This window comes from Pezoporus occidentalis, unplaced genomic scaffold, assembly GCF_034315485.1.
Source record: "Pezoporus occidentalis ecotype Australia unplaced genomic scaffold, CSIRO_AGI_Poc_V1 ctg14, whole genome shotgun sequence".
NCBI lineage: Eukaryota > Metazoa > Chordata > Aves > Psittaciformes > Psittacidae > Pezoporus > Pezoporus occidentalis.
In genome coordinates, this window is record NW_026913209.1 from 4,464,878 (window position 1) to 4,486,295 (window position 21,418).

A 21,418-nucleotide genomic window follows, 5' to 3' on the forward strand; every position below is an offset into this window, starting at 1 on the left:
TATTTGCTTTAAGGTTTAATTTAGCTGTGTTACAAATCTGATGAAAACAAGGGTAAAAAAGGGTATTTTCCTTCTCAACCGTCTTCTTAACACCTATCCTTTTGTATTACTGAAACTTAGCTATACGAATCAATCATCCCTGGAACACACTAATCTTGTATATTTCCTCTTTATTATATATATTTAACTTTCTTCCACATATTCACCCTACGCCTATTGGTCAGCACAGCCAAGAACAAATAATTCTTCCAAGCACTGCACATTTGTAGTAAGTTCAGTAAACTCTTTTCAAGATTTTTTTTTTTGTTTTCTTTTTTAAATGCAGCTTTTATGGTTGCTTTTCCCTCCTGTAATTATTCTAACTCCTACAGAGAGTTTAATTCATTGATGATATTCACAGAATCATTAGGGTTGGAAGGGACCTGTGGAGATCATCTAGTCCACCACTGCTGCCAAGGCAGGGCCCCCTAGAGCAGGTTACGCAGGAATGCATCCAGGCGGGTACCGACTGTCTCCAGAGAAGGAGACTCCACTACCTCCCTGGGCAGCCTGTTCAGTGCTCTACCCACGGAAAGAAGTTCTTCCCCATGTTGAGGTGAAATTTCTTGTGTTTCAGTTTATGGCCACTGCTCTCTGTCCTGTCGCTGGGCAACACTGAAAAGCCTTCATATTCCTTCACTGAATTTTAGAATGTGGAGATCAAAAAGAAAGGCATGCTTGAAGTCAGTCAGTTTGATAACAGAGTAAGTAATAAAAACAAGTAGTGACAACACAAATAGTGTCAAACAGCTTTCTTCCTGGTCAACCTTAACGCAGGTAACTAGGTGTTTTAACTGTGAGAATCCTTAAAAACTAATGAAAAAAATGTCTATGAGATGAAAAATAACAAATAGCTTAGGAAACAGCATAAATAGAGTCTTCTGTTTGCTTCCTACTTGAACATGCAATTGAGGCGCATACAGGACTGATGCTGATTCCCAGAACTTTTAAAGACACTGTTGAGTTACACTGGAAAACTGTAAATAATCCATTCAGAAGCAGAAAATGTTATATAAGATTTTTCATAACTTTAGAACAAACATGGTGAAATGTAATTAATCATAGTTCTTCTTGTTTCTTCTTCTAGTTCCTTTTGCCTCCAAAGGTGGTTGTTCAAAATTCCTTCTTGCAGGGCTCTGGCACTCTTTTCCTAAGAGAGCTGTTCCTGTGTTTCATCACGCTCTTCTTCAACCTCGGAGTAATACAATTAAACTGCCTGCACCTTGAGAAAAATCAGAGCTAGAAATATCTTCCCATTGTCCTTTGTATTCTTGTAAATATTTTTGTTTCCTCAGTTATGATAAGCCGTTTATAAATAATAAATCTTAAATTTCTTCTGAAAAATTAAGAAATGCAGAATGTTTTTAGTAATTTAGAAAAATAACTCAGACTTCGCCTGAAATGCAAATGAAACCTAAATTTTGAAAAAGGAGAAAATGAATCCTTAAAAGGAGAAAATGAATCCTTAAAAGGAGAAAATGAATCCTTAAAAGGAGAAAATGAACTTGCAAAGAAAAAAATACAAGAACAGACAAGAAAAAAAATTAACAGACTACTTGTGAGCTAACATGTTCTCAACCGTCCTCAAAATTTGGCAAGTTACCTAAGGCCTCTTCCATGAACAACAAAGTACCACCTTCTTTAAGCATACTCAAACAGAGTGACAATCAAAAAGAAGCAGAAAATAAGTGTTTAACTCATTGTTTAACGTACCTGTCTCAAGAGCTTTCTCAGTGTTATTACCTCCATTTCTAAATTCTTTGAGTGTAACTCAAGTTGCTGTTTTTCCTCCATCTCTTTACAATATTGATCTTCTTTCCTTCGGAGTTCTTCTCTTGTTTTCTCATGCAATGTCTCTAATTTGAGCATCTTTTCCTCTTCTTGTTTCAAAGTACATCTGGGATTAACAGAACATTTGAGAAACTAAAGCACTGATGTAAAAAGTAGATATTCTACATGATGAACTTGCAGAGACAACTCATTCCATAAAATTATTAAATCTTTTCAGATTCCTACAGTCTTTTCCAATTTCCTCTTTTCACTGTAATTTTTAACTTTTTAAGGAATTCCAACTTCATTCCATGACCCATGATATCACTGTACAAGACACCTAAATAAACCACCAATAGGTACCTCAGTAATAAAAGGAAGCCTAGGGGAAAAATGTGGGCTCTCTCTGGAAGGCAACGGGAGACCTCGCTACCTGGGATCTGAAAAAAGCTGAAGTACTCAAGGATGTTTTCTGCCTTGGTCCTCCCCTGCAAGTGCTCCAGCCACACCACACAAATAGCAAAAGGCAAAGGGCAAGGACTGGGAGAATGAAGAACTGCCTAGGAGAAAAAACAGGTTTGAGACCATCTAAGGAACCTGAAGTTGCACAAGTTCACGGGACCTGATGAGATTCATCTGCAGGTCCCGAGAGAACCAGCAGATGAAGTGGCTACGACATTATCCATCATATGTGAGTTGCGGTGGTAGTCTGGCGAAGCTCCCACCGACTGGAATGGGGGAAACATCACCCCCATTTTTAAAAAGGGAAAAAAAAGACCCAAGGAACTACAGACCAGTCAGTCTCACCTCGGCAAGATCATGAAGCAGATCCTCCTGGAAACTATGCTAACATGGACAATAAGGAGGTGACTGGTGACAGCCAACAAGGCTTCACTATGGGGAAATTGGGCCTGACAAATTTGGTTGCCTTCTAAGATGGGGTTATGGCATTGGCAGATAAGGAAAAAGTGACCGACTTCACCTACCTGGACTTGTGCAAAGCATTTGACACTGTCCCACATGACATTCTAGGCTCTAAACTGGAGAGATGGATTTGACAGATGACCACTCTGAGGATAAGGAACTGGCTGGATGGTTGCACTCAAACTGTTGCAGTCAGTGGAGACCAGTGACGAGTGGTGCTCCTCAGGGATAGGTACTGGGACTGGTGCTGTTTAACAGCTTTGTTGATAGCATGGACAGTGGAATTGAGCGCACCCTCAACAAGTCTGCTGATGACACCAAGCTGTGTGGTGCAGCTGAAACACTGGAGGGAAGGGATGCATCTAAAGGGATCTTGACAGGCTCAAGAGGTGGGCCTTGTGCAAACCTCATGAAGTTTAACAAGGCTAAGTGCAAGGTCCTGCTCCGGGGTTGGGAGAATCTGAAGCACAAACACAGGCTGCGCAGAGACTCCATTAAGACAGCCAGGGCATGCTCAGCAAGCTCCCCAGTGAGGCCATCCTATGATACATCATCAACAGAGGATATTTCTTCCCAAGTGCAGGGCTTTGCACGTATCCTTGCTGAATTTCATATAGTGCCTGCAGGCCACTCCTGTCGGAAGTGATGTGAACAGTGATTAAAAACTTCACACCATACATGTCTAGCTCAGGAAAATGGGGAAAGGGGCAATCCCAAATTTGACCTCATAAACAAGCAAGCACAAAAATGCTCTCAAATGTGATCAGAGCTGCACTACGTAGAGTTACTAGAATTCCTAATATTATACACCAGCAGCAGCTACAAAGAAAGAATAAGAAAAAACACATCTCAAGATATCAAGATGCCTGTACCATCAGCATCTTCTGGAACATGCGCACTGACAAGATAACACATTAGCAGAATGCAAGGTTACATACTTAAGGCTTTGGATGTCACTTTTCCATTCCACTTCTCGGTGAGCCAATATGGATTTCAAATCTTGAGTCTCCTCCACTATTAATTTTGACTCTTCACTTTCCAATTTCCTTACTTCTCTCCAGACAGCTTTGTACCGATTTTTCTCATGTTTTATTTTCTGCTCATATTGAAGTAGTATGTTTTGAATTTTCAACAAAATAGAAGAACCTGTTTTGCGATAGAAGAGACACAAAGCTAAACAAATGCACAAGTACTTGCCAATGTATATATTATTTAATGATTTGATCTACTGAGTGTAGGGAACAAGGTTTTGGTAGTGGGAAGACTGCAAGCAGTGGAGAAGTCTCTACGAGAAGAGGCCATGGGCCTACCCCATGCCAGACAGAGCTGGTTCCAACACGCCCACTACAAAGCACATCTGAGCCTCTCAGCCATGCTGGTGGCACCTAAGGGAAAACATATTTAGGAAAGGACAAAACCACCACACAAAGGAGAAGGAGAAAAGTATGTGAAAAGCAGCCAGTTCAGCGAAGGAGGGGAAGAAGGTGCTCCAGATACCAGAGCAGAGATCCCCCTGCAGCCCATGGCAACACAATGGTGGAGCAGGTACTTCTCTGCAGCCCTTGGAGAAGATGATGCTGGAAGAGATATCCACAATGCAGCACTGTGGAAGACACCACGCCAGAGCAGGTAAACACTCCCTCAAGGACCTGTGGCCCATGGAGAGCACAGACTGGAGCAGATTTTTCCTGCTGGAAGGAGACACTACAGCAGGTATCCTGGGTTCAGCTGTAACAGTTTTCTCCTTCCTAGCAGCTGGTGCAGTGCTGTGTTTTTGCCTGGAGTCTGAGAATAGTGCTGATAACACTGATGGTTTTACTTATTGCTAACTAATGCTTACCCTGATCATGGAATTTTCAGTCTCATGCTCTGCCAGCCAGTGAGGAGGGACACAAGAAGCTGTGTGGGAGCAGAGACAGGACACCTGACCCAAACTAGCCAAACGGGTATTCCATATCACAGCACATCATCCCCAGTATATAAACTAGGGGGAGTTACCCAGAAGGCCAAATCGCGACTTTGGTCAGGCTGGGTATTGACTGGTGGTGGTGAGCAATTGTATTGTGCACCACTCATGCTTACTGTTTTCTTTTCCTTTTACCCTTTCAGGTTTATATCTCTCCCCTTGTTATTTCCCTTATCATTATTAAGATTAGTGGTAGTAGTATTAATAGTTTGCATGGTACTTAGTTACTGGGCTGCTCTCATCTCAGCCTTTGGGATTTACATTCCTTTGATTCTCCTCCATCCCTCCGGGAGCAGGGGGGAATGAAGGAGGGCGTGAGCAAATGGCTGCATGGTTTTGAGTTACCAGCTGGGCTTATTCCATGATAGCCCCACTCCAACCACAGTGGTAGAAAATGCAGCTAAACCAAAGGACTAATCCGTGCCAATATCAGTTGCCCCTATAAACGAGGGGGAAAGCAAATGAGAGCCAGAAAGTGGAACTCATGCAGTGAAAAAAGATGAAGACCAATGTGCGTACTAGAGGGGATGACATCTGAACAAGAGTTATTAAGAGTTTAATATTAATAGAGGAATCTGAGGAAGAGGAAAAAGAGGTAACTTCTCAATCCTTCACCTTGACTGAGCTGTGGAATATGTGAAAAGATTTCAGCCATCTGAAGTACATCATCACCTGGCTGCCCTGATGCTGGGACAATGGGGTCGACGGTCATGAACTAGAGGTAGGGAAGCCAAGCTGGGATCACTTACTAGGAAGGGGGAACTGACAAAGTGATTGCAAAAGAGAAATGAGCCCTCAGCCTCTGGAGGCAGCTTTTGGCAGCTGTGACGGAAAGCTATCCCTATCAGGACAATGTTGTGTCACTCAGGCAAGTGGACCATGATAGAGAGAAGCATCCAGTACCTGAGGCAATCAGCCATTCCAGAGATGAACTGTCATAGACCAGATGGCAGAAATACACCCATAGATCCAGATGAAGTCAGATGTAAATGACTCATCTGGCGGAAACTTATGTGGAGCGCACCATCATCATATGCCCACTCATTGGTATCTGGTATGAAGCAGCACCACCAACAGTGGATGAAGTGAGTCACCAAGTCTGAGAGTTCAAAGACAATCTCACCCCTTCCATCATTTCAGCTGTGGAAAAACTGTCCCAGGAGGGCAAACAACTGAAAGACAATCTATATGTAGCTTCCCATAAGTATTGATCTCAAGCTTTTTCAACCTATTTTGTCCTGTTGAGGAGGGGCAGTGAGAGCAGGTTAACCCTCACCTAATAAAATTTAAGCATTGTTTTAGAGACATAGTGATGCTTACATTTATATAACGCAATGTATATATATGCAAGCATCTTATGACAGTTGATTATAAATACATATTTAAGCAAAATCAGTATTTTGTTGCGCTATTTGACATAAGCTATTGAGTGTGCTGGTTTTGGCTGGGATAGCGTTAATTTTCTTCATAGTAGCTAGCATTGGGGCCAAGTTTTGGATTTTTGCTGAAAACACTACTGATAATATAAGGATGCTTTTGTTATTGCTGAGCAGTGCTTACACAGAGTCAAGGCCTTTTCCAGCCCTCACACCACCCCCACCAGCAAGCAGGCTGGAGGTGCACAAGACACTGGGAGGGAACACAGCCAGGATAACTGACCCCAACTGACCCAAGGGATATTCCACACCATATGATGTCATGCTCAGCATGTAAAGCTGGGGGAAGAAGGAAAGAAGGGGGGACGTTTGACCTTTACACGCTTGTGAAGTGGGCTGATGCCGACCTCATGAATTTTAACCATGCCAAGTGCAAGGTCCTATACCTGGGTCGGAGAAATCCCAGGCACAGCTACAGGTTGGGCAGAGAAGAGATTCAGAACAGCCCTGCGGAGAAGGACCTGAGGGTGCTGGTCGACAAGAAAATGAACATGAGCTGGCTTCAGTGTGCGCTTGCAGCCCAGAAAGCCAACCGTATCCTGGGCTGCATCAAAAGGAGCGTGACCAGCAGGTCGAAGGAGGTGATCCTGCCCCTCTACTCTGCTCTCATGAGACCTCACCTGGAGTATTGTGTGCAGTTCCAGTGTCCTCAAGGATGATCAGGGGACTGGAGCACCTCCTGTATGAAGATAGGCTGAGAAAGTTGGGGCTGTTCAGCCTGGAGAAGGCTGTGTGGAGACCTCATAGCAGCCTTCCAGTATCTGAAGGGGGACTATAGGGATGCTGGGGAGGGACTCTTCATTAGGGACTGTACTGACAGGACAAGAGGTAACGGGTTAAAACTTAAACAGGGGAAGTTTAGATTGGATATAAGCAGGAAATTCTTTCCTCTTAGGGTGGTGAGGCACTGGAATAGGTTGCTCAGGGAGGCTGTGAATGCTCCATCCCTGGCAGTGCTCAAGACCAGGCTGGACAAAGGCTTGGGTGAGATGGTTTAGTGCGAGGTGTCCCTGCCCATGGCAGGGGGTTTGGAACTAGATGATCTTAAAGGTCCTTTCCAACCCTAACGATTCTATGATTTTATGATTTTACGTTTGGAGTGATGGTGTTTGTCTTCCCAAGTAATCGTTGCATGTGATCGAGCCCTGCTGTACTGGAAGTGGTGAAATAATTCCTTAGTTTAATAAGCAAACAAGCAAAGTAAAACATCTCATGAGTTTTCTCATTTTCACTCTTCTGATTCTACTCCTCATCCCACCTGGGAAAAGTGAGCAAGTGGCTCAGTGGTGCTTAATTGCCAGCTGGCGTTAAGCCACAAGAGGATATAAAGAGTAAAAAGGTGATCTTGGTAACTTTTGATGACTGCCTTAAAAAAAGGTGAACTGCACTTTGAAGAATCTGCTTCTCAAGCTCTGACTAGACCAAGAATCAGTGATAAAGCAAGACATGTCTGTTGACATTATAGACAGACATCTAAGGCTAGGTGACATAATTTCACATTTTTTGATTCTAATCACAAAAGAATATTAAATAGAAATATAAAAATAAAATACCTAGGAGTGCAAAGAAATCATGTTTTAAAAGAGGAACAGCTGAAGACAAAGTGACTTGGAAACATACCTACAGGATCCACACTGAGCTGTTTTAACAGCAACATAGCCTCTTCATATGCTGAAGTTGGCAATTCAACATCCTGTGAAGTTGTGTCAGATGAGAGAGTTATATCAAGATCATCAGCTACATCCATTTGTATGCTGACCTACAAACAACACAGCATTTTCTGTATACAAATATATAGTATCACAGGTCAGTACAAATGCATGAATGATTCATTCTCTCATTCACAGACCATAGATTTGGTTCAAATATGACAAAAGCTCACACTAGCAGCAATTTGTGCATCTGTTGATCACTATGTAAACGCTCTTCCTATTTAAGTGATTAAAAGCTGATGCAAACTATTTATCAAGAAACTAATTTTACAGTACCTTGTTCTTTTCAAACCCTGTTCTGGCTGCAGGTCTGGAAAACAGAAACATACTTCAGTACTGAAAGGCTTATTACGAACAATTATCTGAAGTTGCTCTGAAAACTTTCATGTAAGAATTTTATTAGATTTAGTTGAAGATTGAAAAAAAATTGTGCACTATTATGTCTACTGGAAGGCTATTTTCTTGACAAGATATTAAGCAAACAGTTAAAATAACTGTTCTCTGCACTTCACTCAAACTGACAGGAATCTTACAGCTAGACATGTGGGTTTAACACTGGGGGTTTAGCTCTCTTCAGTATTGAAAATCCTTCTCTTACAGGTCAAAGAACCTATAGGTCTTGGATTCTCTAGTGTACTGGGTCTGGCTGAGATGGAATCAATTTTCTTCACAGCAGCCCACACAGTGCTGTGTGTCAGATTCTGATCAAAACAGTGTTGATAACATATCAATGTTTTAGCTATTGAACAGTGCTTGTACAGTGTTAACACCTTCTGTTTCTTGCTTTAACTCCCAACACAAATAAGGTTGCGGTGGGCAAGAAGTCAGGAAGGGACACAGCAGGGGCTAAAAAAAAAATAATTAAAAAAAAGGCCAGAAAACAGAAAAAAAACCCACCAAAACTGAGATGCCTGCAGTGAAGGAGTAATTCTGCTCATTTATAAAATCTCTCTTCTCCCTTTCTAAAATAAAAATAATTAAAAAATATATATGTATTTACAAAGTGCACATGCTCAGTCAATTATGCAGAATTTGTGCATATCTGACCGTACTAACTTGTCTAGTATGTTCAAAGCACTCCAAGCCAAAAAAAAAAAAAAAAAAAGTGCTTTTGAACACAAAGGGCATTCAGGTAGTATTGTCCCATGAAGAACAATCAATACAGGCATCAGCTTTACAAAAACCTTTAGCTTTCAGGTCAATTTTTATCATTAAGTTTCTTTATATCATTCCTTATATTCAGCACCTTCCTTCATCTTGAGATGTGTCACTGGAAGGGCTATCATCCAGTACTTGAAAATTATTCCCACTGGAAGAGCTCAACTGCTGATTAGCTGCCTTCTTCAAAGTCCGTCTTTTGTTTTTCTTTGCAACTTCCGCATTCAGAGCAAGTTTTCTACATTAAATGGAAATGGAAAAACAATCACTAATTGAGTAACATACTTAAATTATGTCCAGAAACAACTGACTTAACTCCAAAGGTGACAGAAGATACAAGTATTTAAAAAAAAACCCTTCCTTAGGAATAAGTGGTAAATGTGGAATCTGATCTAGATTTAGGTAAGCTGGAACATATCTAATATCCTCTAGGGAGCAGAATCCTTTGAAAAACAAACAGGAAAAAAAACTCCTGATCTGGTTTACATAAAAAAACATCTCCCTTCTTCAGACTTTAGAGATTGGTTTGGTAATATCTTTTCCCTTTTCCTGACAAAGACCATTCGAACTTAATGAAAACACTAACTGCATGAAGATAACTAAAATCACCTAGAAAAGGGAGAAAGCAAAGTAAACTACAAGTTCCTACTTTTCTTTTCTGGATAGACATTTCCTATAAAAATCACTGCCTTTTTTTCCGGTCTTCAACTTTGGTTTTGAAGACACATTTTGCCTCAGTATTGACAAGGAAATCCACAGGATTTTTTTTTTATCTTTTTTTTTAAAGTAGGCAATAAAGCTGAACCTGTGTTATAAGCTTAGTTTTTTCTAATTTTTTTCCTCTTGATGTTTTAGAAGCAGTGGACTACTCAGTATGGCTTTCAGCACTGACAAAACTACTTCAGCTACTACAGTACCAGAAAAATCTAAAAGATCCTTAAGTAGCACTACAAATAAGTTTACCCTTTCATTGGCATTTTAATCAGTTTTGACCTCTTCTCAGGTGAAAAATTCTTTTTGTCCTTTTCTTCTATAGCGCTTTCATTCTCCATTTTCAAACACTCATTCTTCCTTAGAGTAAGCTTCTGTTTCCTTTGCTGATCATCAGTGTTGCTTGGTGGCGTATTTAATTTATCAGGGTCATCTTGTTTTGCCATCACCTGCATTTTTAAACATCTTTCTTTGCTTTTGTCTTTCTCAACCTACAAAACCACATTTATATATTTCTTAGTTTTTCTAGAAGAGAAACACAATATCCAAGACAGATTCAGGGTTTACCTCTAAAATAATGAAAAATGAATTTTTTAATTCATACAGAGAAGTATTCATAACAGAAGCACTGTCAAAAAATTACACTACAGAGGATATTAAGTCATTGAAAGCACTTTGAATTCACTCATGATTAAAGATGTAACAAGAACACAGCCTGTAAAAAGCAAACAATAGCGTGTATCAAAACATAAACAACAAAATAAAAACATTACAGATGGATAAAGAGTCTGAATGACTGCAGAATGTTAGTTGTAAAAGCACAGAGGAAAATCAACTGCAAGTGTGCTGGGCTACTGCTTCTTTAATGGGGGCAGAGGGAGGATCCCAAACCAACAAGCAGAAATGGTTTCACAGCAAACAGGAATTTTAGTGAAGGGCAATGATAACACACCATGCAGAAATCACAGCAAATGAATAGATTAGTCAAGACCCTGTTCAGAAGCTATTTTCATTCTCTGATTCAGAATCACAACTGCTGTAACTGTGCATTTCTTTTCACAGTAATGAATAACAGCTCACACTGGAACTGAGTGCCACCTTTTGTTAAAATGGAACAATAATGTATTCTGTGTTTTCCAAAAATGGGAGGACAACTCTTCACTGCTCTATTAACTGTATTTCCATTAAAACAAAAACCAATTAGCACAATGCATCTTCCCTTAATGATTAATAGCTAAAGTGAACAGGACCATTGATATGGAGAAAGATTAAAGAACAATGGGTAGCAGGTGAACTTCTACCTCTTTTTGCAGCTCTGCCTTCTCTTTCTCCAAAGCCAGGAATACTATTTGAAGCATTCCTATCTTACTCTTAAATCTTTGCATATCTTGTTTTAGTTGATCATCAAGATTCCTTTTCAGCATGCCACATGACTGCTGAGCATTTGCAAAAGGACTTTCAATTTCTCTTTCTCCTATATTATTATTGCCAAGAAGGCAGTCGCTGGGAAGATCTCCATTAAACCCACAGACTTTTCCAAGCTTCCTTTCTGTTGCAAAAAGTGCATCTTCATCACTTGTAGAAACAGGTCTTATTTTAGGAAGAGCATTAGAAACATCATCCAAAATATCTGTTTTTAAGCTATGTCTCAGGGAGCATTCAGGATCTCCCTCTACATTCCTACTAGTTCCATTTTCCTTCTCTTTCATTTTTATTGTAGGCACTTTCTTTTCCTCTCCTGTTGCTACAGGCACCTTTGTATTATCTCTATCATTTCTGCCATCTTCTTCATCTGCACTCCACGTATCTTCCATATTTGCATTTAAGTCATTTTGATCAGGAAGGACACCAAGACTTCGAATTACAATTTCCATTTTGGGTACTTTTCCACCTGACATAGGTTTAATATCTCCAAAATCACCTTTACTTTCTAGCTTACTACTTGATTCTGTCGCAGGAGATGAAACAACAGAACTCTTTGATTCTTCACTGAAGCCATCTTCTGACACTTCTTCCACAAGGGAAGTAGTTTTTCCAGTTTCATTAATTTCACCAAACAGTTGCTTCAGCTCTGCTGTAATGTTTTTAAAACTTGTTTTCAATGCCCTTTTTTCATTTTCAACCCACAGTTTTTCATATCTTTCTTCCCAAGTTTTCTGACTTAACTGCTTGTCAGCACTATGTGACTTTTCATCATGGTGTGAAATTTCTGCTCTGTCAGTCTGATTTTCATGTGCTGCTTTTTGTATCAAGTTGGTAGTTTCTAAAATATATTTATCCTTAAGTAAACAGGTACAGACAGAAAAATTTCCAAGAAAAAGGAAGTTACAGTTAATCCAGGTAATTTCTCTTGCAAACTCATCCTCATTATGTAACAAATATAACATTTTGAGAGCAATTTTTATAATTAAAAAAAAAAAAGATGATAAAGATTCACAGTATCACCCAAAAGGAAAAACTCTAGCCAAAATTTAAGCAAACTGGCTCTAAACAAATCAGTAGAAAAACAAGTATCCAACATAATTACAAGGATTTTACCCTACTGTAAGAAGACTGCATCCAACTTCACTTCAATACAGCCTTCATCTATAGGACTCTCCTTTCAGCATTATACACTGACTGGTATGTTTTCTTTACCTTAGTGTAGAATACAATTTAACAATTCAGACTTTAATTCAAAATATTTGGGTTTACATACCTGTACCCCATAGTTTTCAGTGGTATCCTTGATGTCTTCTTTTGTAGCTGATGATGACATGTGACAGGTAGATCCTGAACAGTTACCTACAGCAAAAAAAACATTTCTATAACCAGCATGACTTAATATTACTTATTTACACTCAGAGTGCATCTTGCATCATCATATTTGTAAGAAAAACACTTAACACAAAATAACATAGCCCCTCAAATTCGTGAGCTCCTATACATATAACCTCCATAATTCAACATCTTTCCTTCAATAGTCACACATAGTTTTTGTAGAGAGGTCCTTGTCCTTCTTACTAGAATTGTGATGTGGCTGGATAATTTGAACCAGCAAGATTCCCCTCCACTGAGCATACAGTTCTGGAAGCATCCACAGGAAGGCATGGCGAGAAATACTGGAGCTTGATGAAGTCCAAAAAAAGTACCCCCACAGACACCACACTGATTTTTAACATCCTTTCAGAAAACAAAAGGAAAAGAACTCAAGAGAGCAGAACTAGGCACAGGCACCCAGTATTTGGTAATGTGCACATCGTAATAATTCCTGCTAAGTACAGCTACAGCATGATCCCAAGAATTACCCTTTGTCTCACCTGCAGCTCCTGGACATCCCTAGCCTGGAATTAGCCACAGCACACGCTCAGAGAACCAGTAATATCAAGAAGGTGTGTGTGTGGTTTGATATGTTGGTTGGTCTTTTGGGCTTTTTTTTCTTGGTTGCTTTGGTTTGGGTTTAGGTTTTTTTGGTTTTGGTGTTTCTTGGGTTTTGTTTTTTTTTGGGGGGGGGGGGGGGGGAGAGGAGGGAGGGGTGTGTAATTGTAAAGAAAACTCAGGACTGCCTGAAAAGGGGAGATGACAGCAGTCACAGTGGAGGAAGCCTACATCATCAAGAATATTAGTGTTGAATGGCAGACTAGAGGAGAGAGCAAACACATGCATAGATGAGTATTTCAGTAGACCTGCTGCTCCCAGAACATCTTGCTAGAACCATTAATTTAATATTAGGAAAAAATATGCAAGTAGAATGTGTCCATAAAACAACACTACAAAGAGACATGAATACCTTCAATATTCTCTGCATTTCCTAAACCAAATTCCTCCAACAGATCTGCAAAACAAATGAATCAGATGCTTTATTAAATACTCCATCCAGAAAGATTATGAAGTGAAACCCAGAACCACATGAAGCGAATGTTACCTGATTTCTCCTGCCTATTTTTAGGAGAGGGTTTATTTATTTCTGAAACAGCTTCGGGAGTCTTTAACTACAAAAGACACAATCCAGTGATAAAAAAAAACAAATTCAAAGTAACTACATACTACTTAATAAGCAGAACAAGTAGTTGGTCTGACGTGAACAAATATTTACCTGGGAATTGCTGGGTTTCTCTGAAAAGCCTGGCGGTAAAAAAATGTTTTGTCAAGTGTTATTTAATTGAAGGTATATTTTACTCCATTCAACATCAGTAGTTTCTACAACTAAATATTAGTTGCATTATTTCATCAAGACATTCAATTTCGCTCACCCTACAGCATTTGTATTACTATACAAGAAACTGACAATACATACTTCCCTTTGTGCACCTTGGACTGAGAAAATAATCACAGGAGTAGAACAATTCACATGAAGCAATAACATGCTTGTTAACAGAACAAGATGGAAATATTTAGTCCTTCTGAGGATCTGAATCCTGCTTTCATAAAGGATTATTCCAAAAGCCAAAGCTAGTCTGCTGCAATGGATGAATGTTCATGAATGAACAGTCCAACAGCACTACCGCTATGATTATTCTACAAGTGTTTAATGTTGAGAAGTATTTTCCTTTCCATTGATACAACAGAAGATATATGGGAGCAGACACAGAAATCTAATGCAAATGATTTCAGTGAGGTAAAACTAAGCTAGTTCTTATCAGATTATTCTGGCTTATCTTGAAAGAAAACAAAAGAGAAATATTTGGTTGTAATCCGCAAACATTTTTTTTCAATTATTTTTGTCTAATATTAAAGAACTTCTAAAAACTCCCCCACCTGTATATCTCACAACCTCTGTTTCAGTCATCTTTTAGTTTGAGTCCTCTCATGAAAAAAGTATAAGAAATGTTACTAGGAATGGCTCTACAGAAAAAAATTTATATTAAAAAAATCATTAAAAATCAAAATGTATTTGATTTCAGTAGACTTGGTGATCTAGCAGTACGGAAATACCTTAGAAAGGCTACCATAATCATTTTAACACCCTTTATACACTTCTTTTTTTCCTGTGGGTTTTTTGTTTGTTTGGTTGGGTTTTTGTTGTTTTTTTTTAATTATAATTCTTTAATTTAGTTTTTTTTTGTTGTTTGGTTGGGATTTTTTTGTTGTTTTTTTTGGTTGTTTTTTTTTTTTTAACACTGGTTTTTGACTTATCTACTAGAATCAGACAAAGCAGACTTCCATGACAATTACTCCACAAGTAGATTTAAAACTTCCTGGGATCTTGTAACATTTTGCTTCTAGTATACTGAACTAAAACTGGATTAGCTTCTTCAGCTATTCTGCTGTACCTCTACTACAAACGGGACTGACAAACTGCTTGTTAAAGGAGAAATCCTTTAAAAAGAGTTCTATCTCAACAGCAAAACTTTCCTGCCATCCTATGCTCAAGATGCTCAAGAGACAGTGTCACAAACTACAGGCAAAAAACTTTAGCCACAACACCTGAATGTTTAGTCACAATTTTAGCTCCTAGGCAAAGCAGAACAGAAAGCTATGAAAATAATAACCTAAGGGAAAAAAAAGCTTATCCAGGTCATAGCTTTCTTCTCTTGCATTATCATCAAAATTAAGTTTTCAGAAAGGTCAGGCCTAAATCACATATACTTTCATCAGTATGAAACAAGAACCTGAATCCAGAAAAATCTAAATGCATTCAAAGTACGCACATAATGCAAGCAAGACAACTTGCTTCACAAACTGGCAAGGAAGAGCTGTGATAACTGGTGTTAATTAACAAATACAAAGCACTTCATTGCTGTAGCATACATCATTAACAGCATTTCTAAGACGGACACTCATAAAAGTTCACTTTAGCCTATAAATGCTTACAAACAAACATTTAGTCCACCAGGAAGTTACCATTGTGGTCCCCTGAAGAAGGAACCTGAGAGCATGCTCCATGTCTGTCTGCAGCTGGGAACACCACAACACATGATGCTTTTCTCAGACTTTCAGAATCTGTCTCTATAATCTAAAAACAAATGCATTAGAATTGGTACAAATGCATTTTCAACTCATTTCTACGCAAAAAGCTCCTGCTAAGCCGTCTTGCACAGCATGGTATCAAGCACCATAAGGGATGCAGAAACCTCTGATAAGACGCTTGGAAAGAACACATCAAGACATAGTGTACTGGAAAATCAAAGCAGCTGTGTTTTCAGATCTTAGGCATAAACCTCAAAACTCATCTAAGCTACTCTGTCATGTTGACATGCCTTGGCAAATTGGACAGCCACAAAAGAGAATTAACATGGCAACTCAAGATGTGGGTTGTGAACCAGTAACTGCAGGTCTGTGGTGATCCAATTTTTGTACTGAACTTGTAGCTGACATTCAAGTTCACACTTATGTTCCCTAGGGACATATCCTGCAGGGGTGAGTGAACACATCGCTACTCCCAATTGCAAGGGTGATTTGGGCTGAACAAAGTCTGGCAAGGCAAAGCTTACAGAAACTAAGGCTACCTAAGGAAAAAAATAAACCCCAACAAAACCAACATTTTACTCCTGTATTTTTAAGAAGAGGGCAGGGAAGATTTAGATTTTCCTCATAAGAAAAGCCACAAGTGGTTAACTACAGACAGCCTGTTTTCTTTCATCCCATTACCACAGACAGAAAGAACCAAAAGGGCAAACGCAGCCAGCATGTCTGGTACTTCTGTTGAACATGACTTTCAAAAAGGGACAAAGTACACCTGCAAAAGGTAGAGATAATCTATTCAGAAACACCTAACCATCTAGGTTGTAGACTGTAAGGGCCACCAGGTCAGCAGAATAGAGCTGTATGGTGAAAGGACAAAAATCCTGCCAACCCCTGTGAAAAGCTCAGACTATTTTAAGTACCAAGAAACTTCACTGCTTCAATACTATACTAGAAACCAAACTCAAAAGCCAGTTTCTATGAGGCCCACGTCATCAAGCTGACCTAGCTTTATCCCAATCCTAACAAAACAGCTGGCCTACAGCAGAAGTATTTCAAGGGGCACCAGTTACCAAGATATGGCAGAAGTGGAAAAAGAGGAAAGAAGCCTCATCAGTGGTAGGGCCCAAGTCAGAAGCAAGCTCTCAAGTGCTTCTAGATCTTATTCCTGCTCTCCCACTCCCCACCCTGGTGGGAATCCCTGTGCTCCTCCTCTCATTAAGTACCTCAGAATCCCAGGGAGAGTCATCATCTTCCTCTGCTTCCGCTGCTGTCACGGCACCTAAAAAATGAGGTGAAAAGGGAGACACTGATTTTTATTTTTTTTTTATTTCACTCTGCCTTTCCCTGTCATTCAAGCCCTGCATCCAAAAGATGCACAGCGGCTCTACTGTTGAGGACAAACTCAGAATTGTTATTCCAGGGTTTCTTCTCACCCAGCCACATCATGGTATTTCCTTTACATAACCACTTCCTCTTGCCTCCTTTGCAGCAGAAGATGGCTATGCACAACAGCTGACAGCTACAAGCAACACCCAACACATGTTTAGGTAACATTCCCAAAGACATCCCAGCACACTGCTGTCCTGTGGTGCACAGAGTTCAAGTCACCTCTCTCCATCCTATAGCTCTAAAATTTGGCATTCATTACCACTTTCCACTGTACAGGAAGTACTGTTGAAACATTATCCAAAACATTCTCAAGCTAACAACACTAAAATCACCAAGAAACAATGCTCCTTTTGTCCTTCTATCAGGAATCATCCTCCTTGACACAGGGTTGCTACCCCAAACCTTCCCAGCAGCTAGACACCTGAGCACTGCCATTTAAAAACGTGCCTTCTCCTCCTCTGAGACCCAAGGCGAGTACCAAGTGCTCAGCTCTGACGGAGCTGGTAACACTTTCAAGCACACACAAGCGTGGCACTGGAGAGATGCTCTGCATCTTAAAACTGGACAAGGTGAGGCACCGGAACAGAACAGCTTTGTCTCAGCTTGACTAAATTTCACAGGCTTCAGCCAAGAGCAGTCACAGCTTTTCAATCTGACTACATGAGCCAGAAAGAATATTAATGTCACACTCAAGGCACTCAAGTCTTCTTTTTCATCTCCGTATTTTGTTCAGATCACTTCAGGGAGAGCACAACAAAAGCAAAAATGGCACTTGGTTCATATAGCATCATTCAGAATCGAATGTTAGAATTTCACTTCAAGCACAAAACTACTTTCCTTCTCTGCCAGTGACCATGAGGACTCACAGGCAAGAAGAAAATTTGCTTTGTCAATCACCATTTCAGCTCATTTGCTGTGCATTAATACTTATAAAGGAATTGGGATCAGTATTCACAAACTCATTGCTCTCAGCAACACTGTCTTTAGAAGCATTGTGGACTTGACGGCTACAATTACAAGCAGAACTTTTCATACCCTCAACAACTGCGGTTTGTAGCTTTTCACCAACATCTTGCTTCTCCTGCTCCTCCTCGTCATCCCACTCAGACGATTTCTCCTAAAAAGATCAATCAAAACACTGCAAAGGGCTGAAAAAGCATCTTTTCCACCACCTACAGACTACTTGAAAAATACTTTTCTTGTTTAAGACAAATGTGAAACTTTGAGCTTTGTTCTACAAGGCCTTCAATTTTTCCATGGCAATCTGTATGAGTAGGCAGCAATGCCTAACACCATAAAGTCTCATGGCTGGTTCTGCAAAGCCCCCAAGAATTCCTCATGTCAGTCTAACACTAGCTTTAAGTTACATGATTCTGGAACATGCCTTCTTTTCCCCTACTTTTCTCTCAGGACAATCACTAGCTTTCTGCTCTCAATCCTATTTAAACTTCTTTCTGTTTCCTCAATTTCAGCCATCACACAAGGAATTTTACTAAATGGCAGCAAATCTTTACAGATAAAATCTATACGTACAACTGAGAAAACTTCAGCCAAATCCCAAAAAGGACTACTGCCTATTTCTTTTCCCACAAAACCACTATAACCAACAGGAAAAAATATATATACACATATATATATTGCCTGATAGTATTCTTATACCTGAGAAACCATTCTGCCTGGGAGTAAGACATTCCCCAATATCAAAAAAGAATGATCAAAAGACTGATATATGTGAAGAACAGTATTAATAGAACTCCAGTTTAACATTTGTTTCTTACCTATATTACCCTTAGAAAATAACCTTGTGATTGAATCTTCCCTATATACTCACTTCGGTGCTCGAGTAAGATGCTTTTAAATTTTCTTCACACTTGTTTAAGCACAAGTTTTCACTGTCTTGTTTCAGTGCTTCACAGACTTCACCATCTACTTTTTCACATTGCTGTTCTTCAGTATCTTCATCATTCACACATTCAAGAACAGAGTTTGGTCTTTGACTTCCAAGTCCTGGGTTTTTTGCTGCTAACCAAGAATTATCATCATTTTCAAAGCCATCACCATCACCAAAGCTTGACTTTTTCTCCTTAAGACCAGAGCTACCTGAGGGAGGCTGAGGTATCTCCTTTTTCCAGTTTGTCGTTTCAGAGCCTACAAAACAGGAGTCAGCATTTCTGTGAAACTTCTTATGGATCATGCTTTTCTTGTTCCCCCCTTCTTGTGTATCTTGCAAATTATTTAGATTTTGAAAGACAGCTTGTTTTGGTACTGACTTGCAAGATACTTCATTATTCATTATCTTTGGAGACATGGCAGTTATATTTTCTTGCGACCATTCATAACATCCATCTATAAAAGATACAGCAGTATCAACAGATTCCTCCACCTTTTCCTCAAGTTTTTTACTTACAGCATTATCACAGACATTTCCAGCTCCACACCAAGCTTTCCCTTCATACTTGGCACTACTAATGTACTCCAGTTTCTGATTAATTTCCCCTTTAGGCTCTTTTTTCTCACCCTGCTCCTCCTTCACTATGCCATTAGAATGAGTTTCTTCAAGATCTTCCTCCTCCTTTTTGTCTTGAGTAAGATCTTCATCCTCTTCTTCCTCTTCCTCCTCATAATCCTCATCATCATCTCCATTATCTTTTTCATCATGTTCCTCTTCCTCCTCTAGTTCCTCCTCCAGGCTTTTCGCATCTGGAATTAATAATTGTCCACATTTTCCTTTGCTTGCATTTGCACCTGACAGGGCTCTTTCTTTGAGGCATTTCTTTGGCGACTTAAGATTTTAAATTCTAGAACTATCACCATCTTTAAGCACAAGAAAAGGAAAAATGCATGTGAACAAAAGAGTTATGTAAACAGTAACAGGCACGTTACCAGACTAATGCATACAAGTCATCTTGGAACTTCTGGAAAAGGAGCCAGATAAGCGATGGGCAGGACGGAGAACGGACTTGACTAGGAACAAAGGCTTAGGAGGGGATTAATAGCTTAATTTTAAGGATATGACTTTTTCCTGAAATGACTAAGTCCTGTGTTTTCAAAATGCTACTTTTTTAGCTACGATGGCAAAAAAAACCCACACTACAAAACAAAACAAAACTACACCCAAAATAAACAAACGAAACAAAAAAAGACCTACAGAAAAAAAAAACAACTAAAAACCACCTCCTTAGCAAGGCTTCTTTTATGTATCAGTGTATCATGCAGTCTTTTCCAAATAGCTTACTGTTTTTCCTGTACTGCTGGGAAGCCTTCATTAACTGTACCAAGTTTGGCTTCTGCACCTTCTGTAAATAAAGAAACCTGGTTTTAGTATATGTAATCATTAAGTAAAATTCAGCTATATTTAAGATCACAGTTTCAGAAAGCTTCCTGCAAATGTGTAAAACACAAGTACCTGTTGAGACTCCTAGACTTGATGCATAAATTAGCACCTGCAAGTACACTTCCTCAAATACCCCTACATTTCAAAACCATGCCAGAAAACTGTAACATTTCTATTTAAATCAGGGCAAGAAAATGAAATGTTTAAACATGCTTGCATCTCTAGCATTACTAAGAAGAGTAACTGAACTTCCACACCGAAGTTCCTCATCACTGCAGAATCCCAGTGCAACAGAACAGATGCTCCAGACATCACTGCAGAAGCTGATAATTCTTCAGAACATCAGGCTAAACAATAGGCATGAGAGCTTGTAGCTGGCAAAAGCAACACTATCTCAGCATTCAAAACAACAGAGGGAAAACATGCAGTGTGAGATCACATGCACACATGAAATGCCATCTCATAGAAGAAAAAAAAGACAACCCATTTGAGTAACTCATCCATTGAGTGTTCTTAAGGAGCCCGATGAGGAGGAAAGGAGAACTAGGTAATGAAGGATTTCAGTAGATCTTGATAAATAAATGTCCTTTTTCTTTAACAGTTAGGATTTTATCACCAAATTCACAGGAAACAATAACAATGTTCAGAGAAGAACAGAACAAGTTATAACAGTAATGTATAGACTTTTAGGGTCTGCAAATCTGACTCAAATGAACAAGTAAAACAGTGTGGGTGTTTATCTCATCACCTCTTTGGCTCTTTTGCCCCAAACCACAAATCTACTGCATGGTCTGCCATAGCTATGGATCTTTTAGGAAAAGCTCACAGCAGAAGAAAGGCTGGCAGGCCGGAGACTGCATCTAAGCAGAAAACAATATTGGCTAGAACTGCAGTTTCTGTCAATCCCAGAGAAAACTTGCCTTCAACTCACTTATTTTTACAGGACATTTTTCTTGTAAACACACCATACCTTGGGGGTAAAATCGAGTTCCTCCTCCTCGGAAGTATGCCAACTGTCATCACTCCCCACCTCACAGCTTCTTAAAAAGCAAGACAAAATGAGTATTGTGTCTCACAAATCATTCCTCAGGTA

At 39.5% G+C, this 21,418-nt stretch overlaps 1 protein-coding gene across 1 annotated transcript in view; it reads right to left on the reverse strand.

Moving 5' to 3' along the window:
* The window catches only part of LOC134159096 (ankyrin repeat domain-containing protein 26-like), a 50,585-nt gene that overhangs the window by 16,910 nt on the left and 12,257 nt on the right, over positions 1-21,418 (reverse strand). The window contains 18 exon segments of the mRNA XM_062609663.1: positions 1,083-1,231; positions 1,753-1,936; positions 3,672-3,879; positions 7,756-7,894; positions 8,124-8,157; positions 9,094-9,243; positions 9,969-10,207; positions 11,018-11,995; positions 12,415-12,500; positions 13,486-13,530; positions 13,621-13,687; positions 13,792-13,820; positions 15,540-15,651; positions 16,826-16,881; positions 18,027-18,108; positions 18,823-19,805; positions 20,227-20,287; positions 21,296-21,365. Of these exon segments, the coding sequence (XP_062465647.1) occupies positions 1,083-1,231; positions 1,753-1,936; positions 3,672-3,879; positions 7,756-7,894; positions 8,124-8,157; positions 9,094-9,243; positions 9,969-10,207; positions 11,018-11,995; positions 12,415-12,500; positions 13,486-13,530; positions 13,621-13,687; positions 13,792-13,820; positions 15,540-15,651; positions 16,826-16,881; positions 18,027-18,108; positions 18,823-19,805; positions 20,227-20,287; positions 21,296-21,365 (3,672 nt within the window).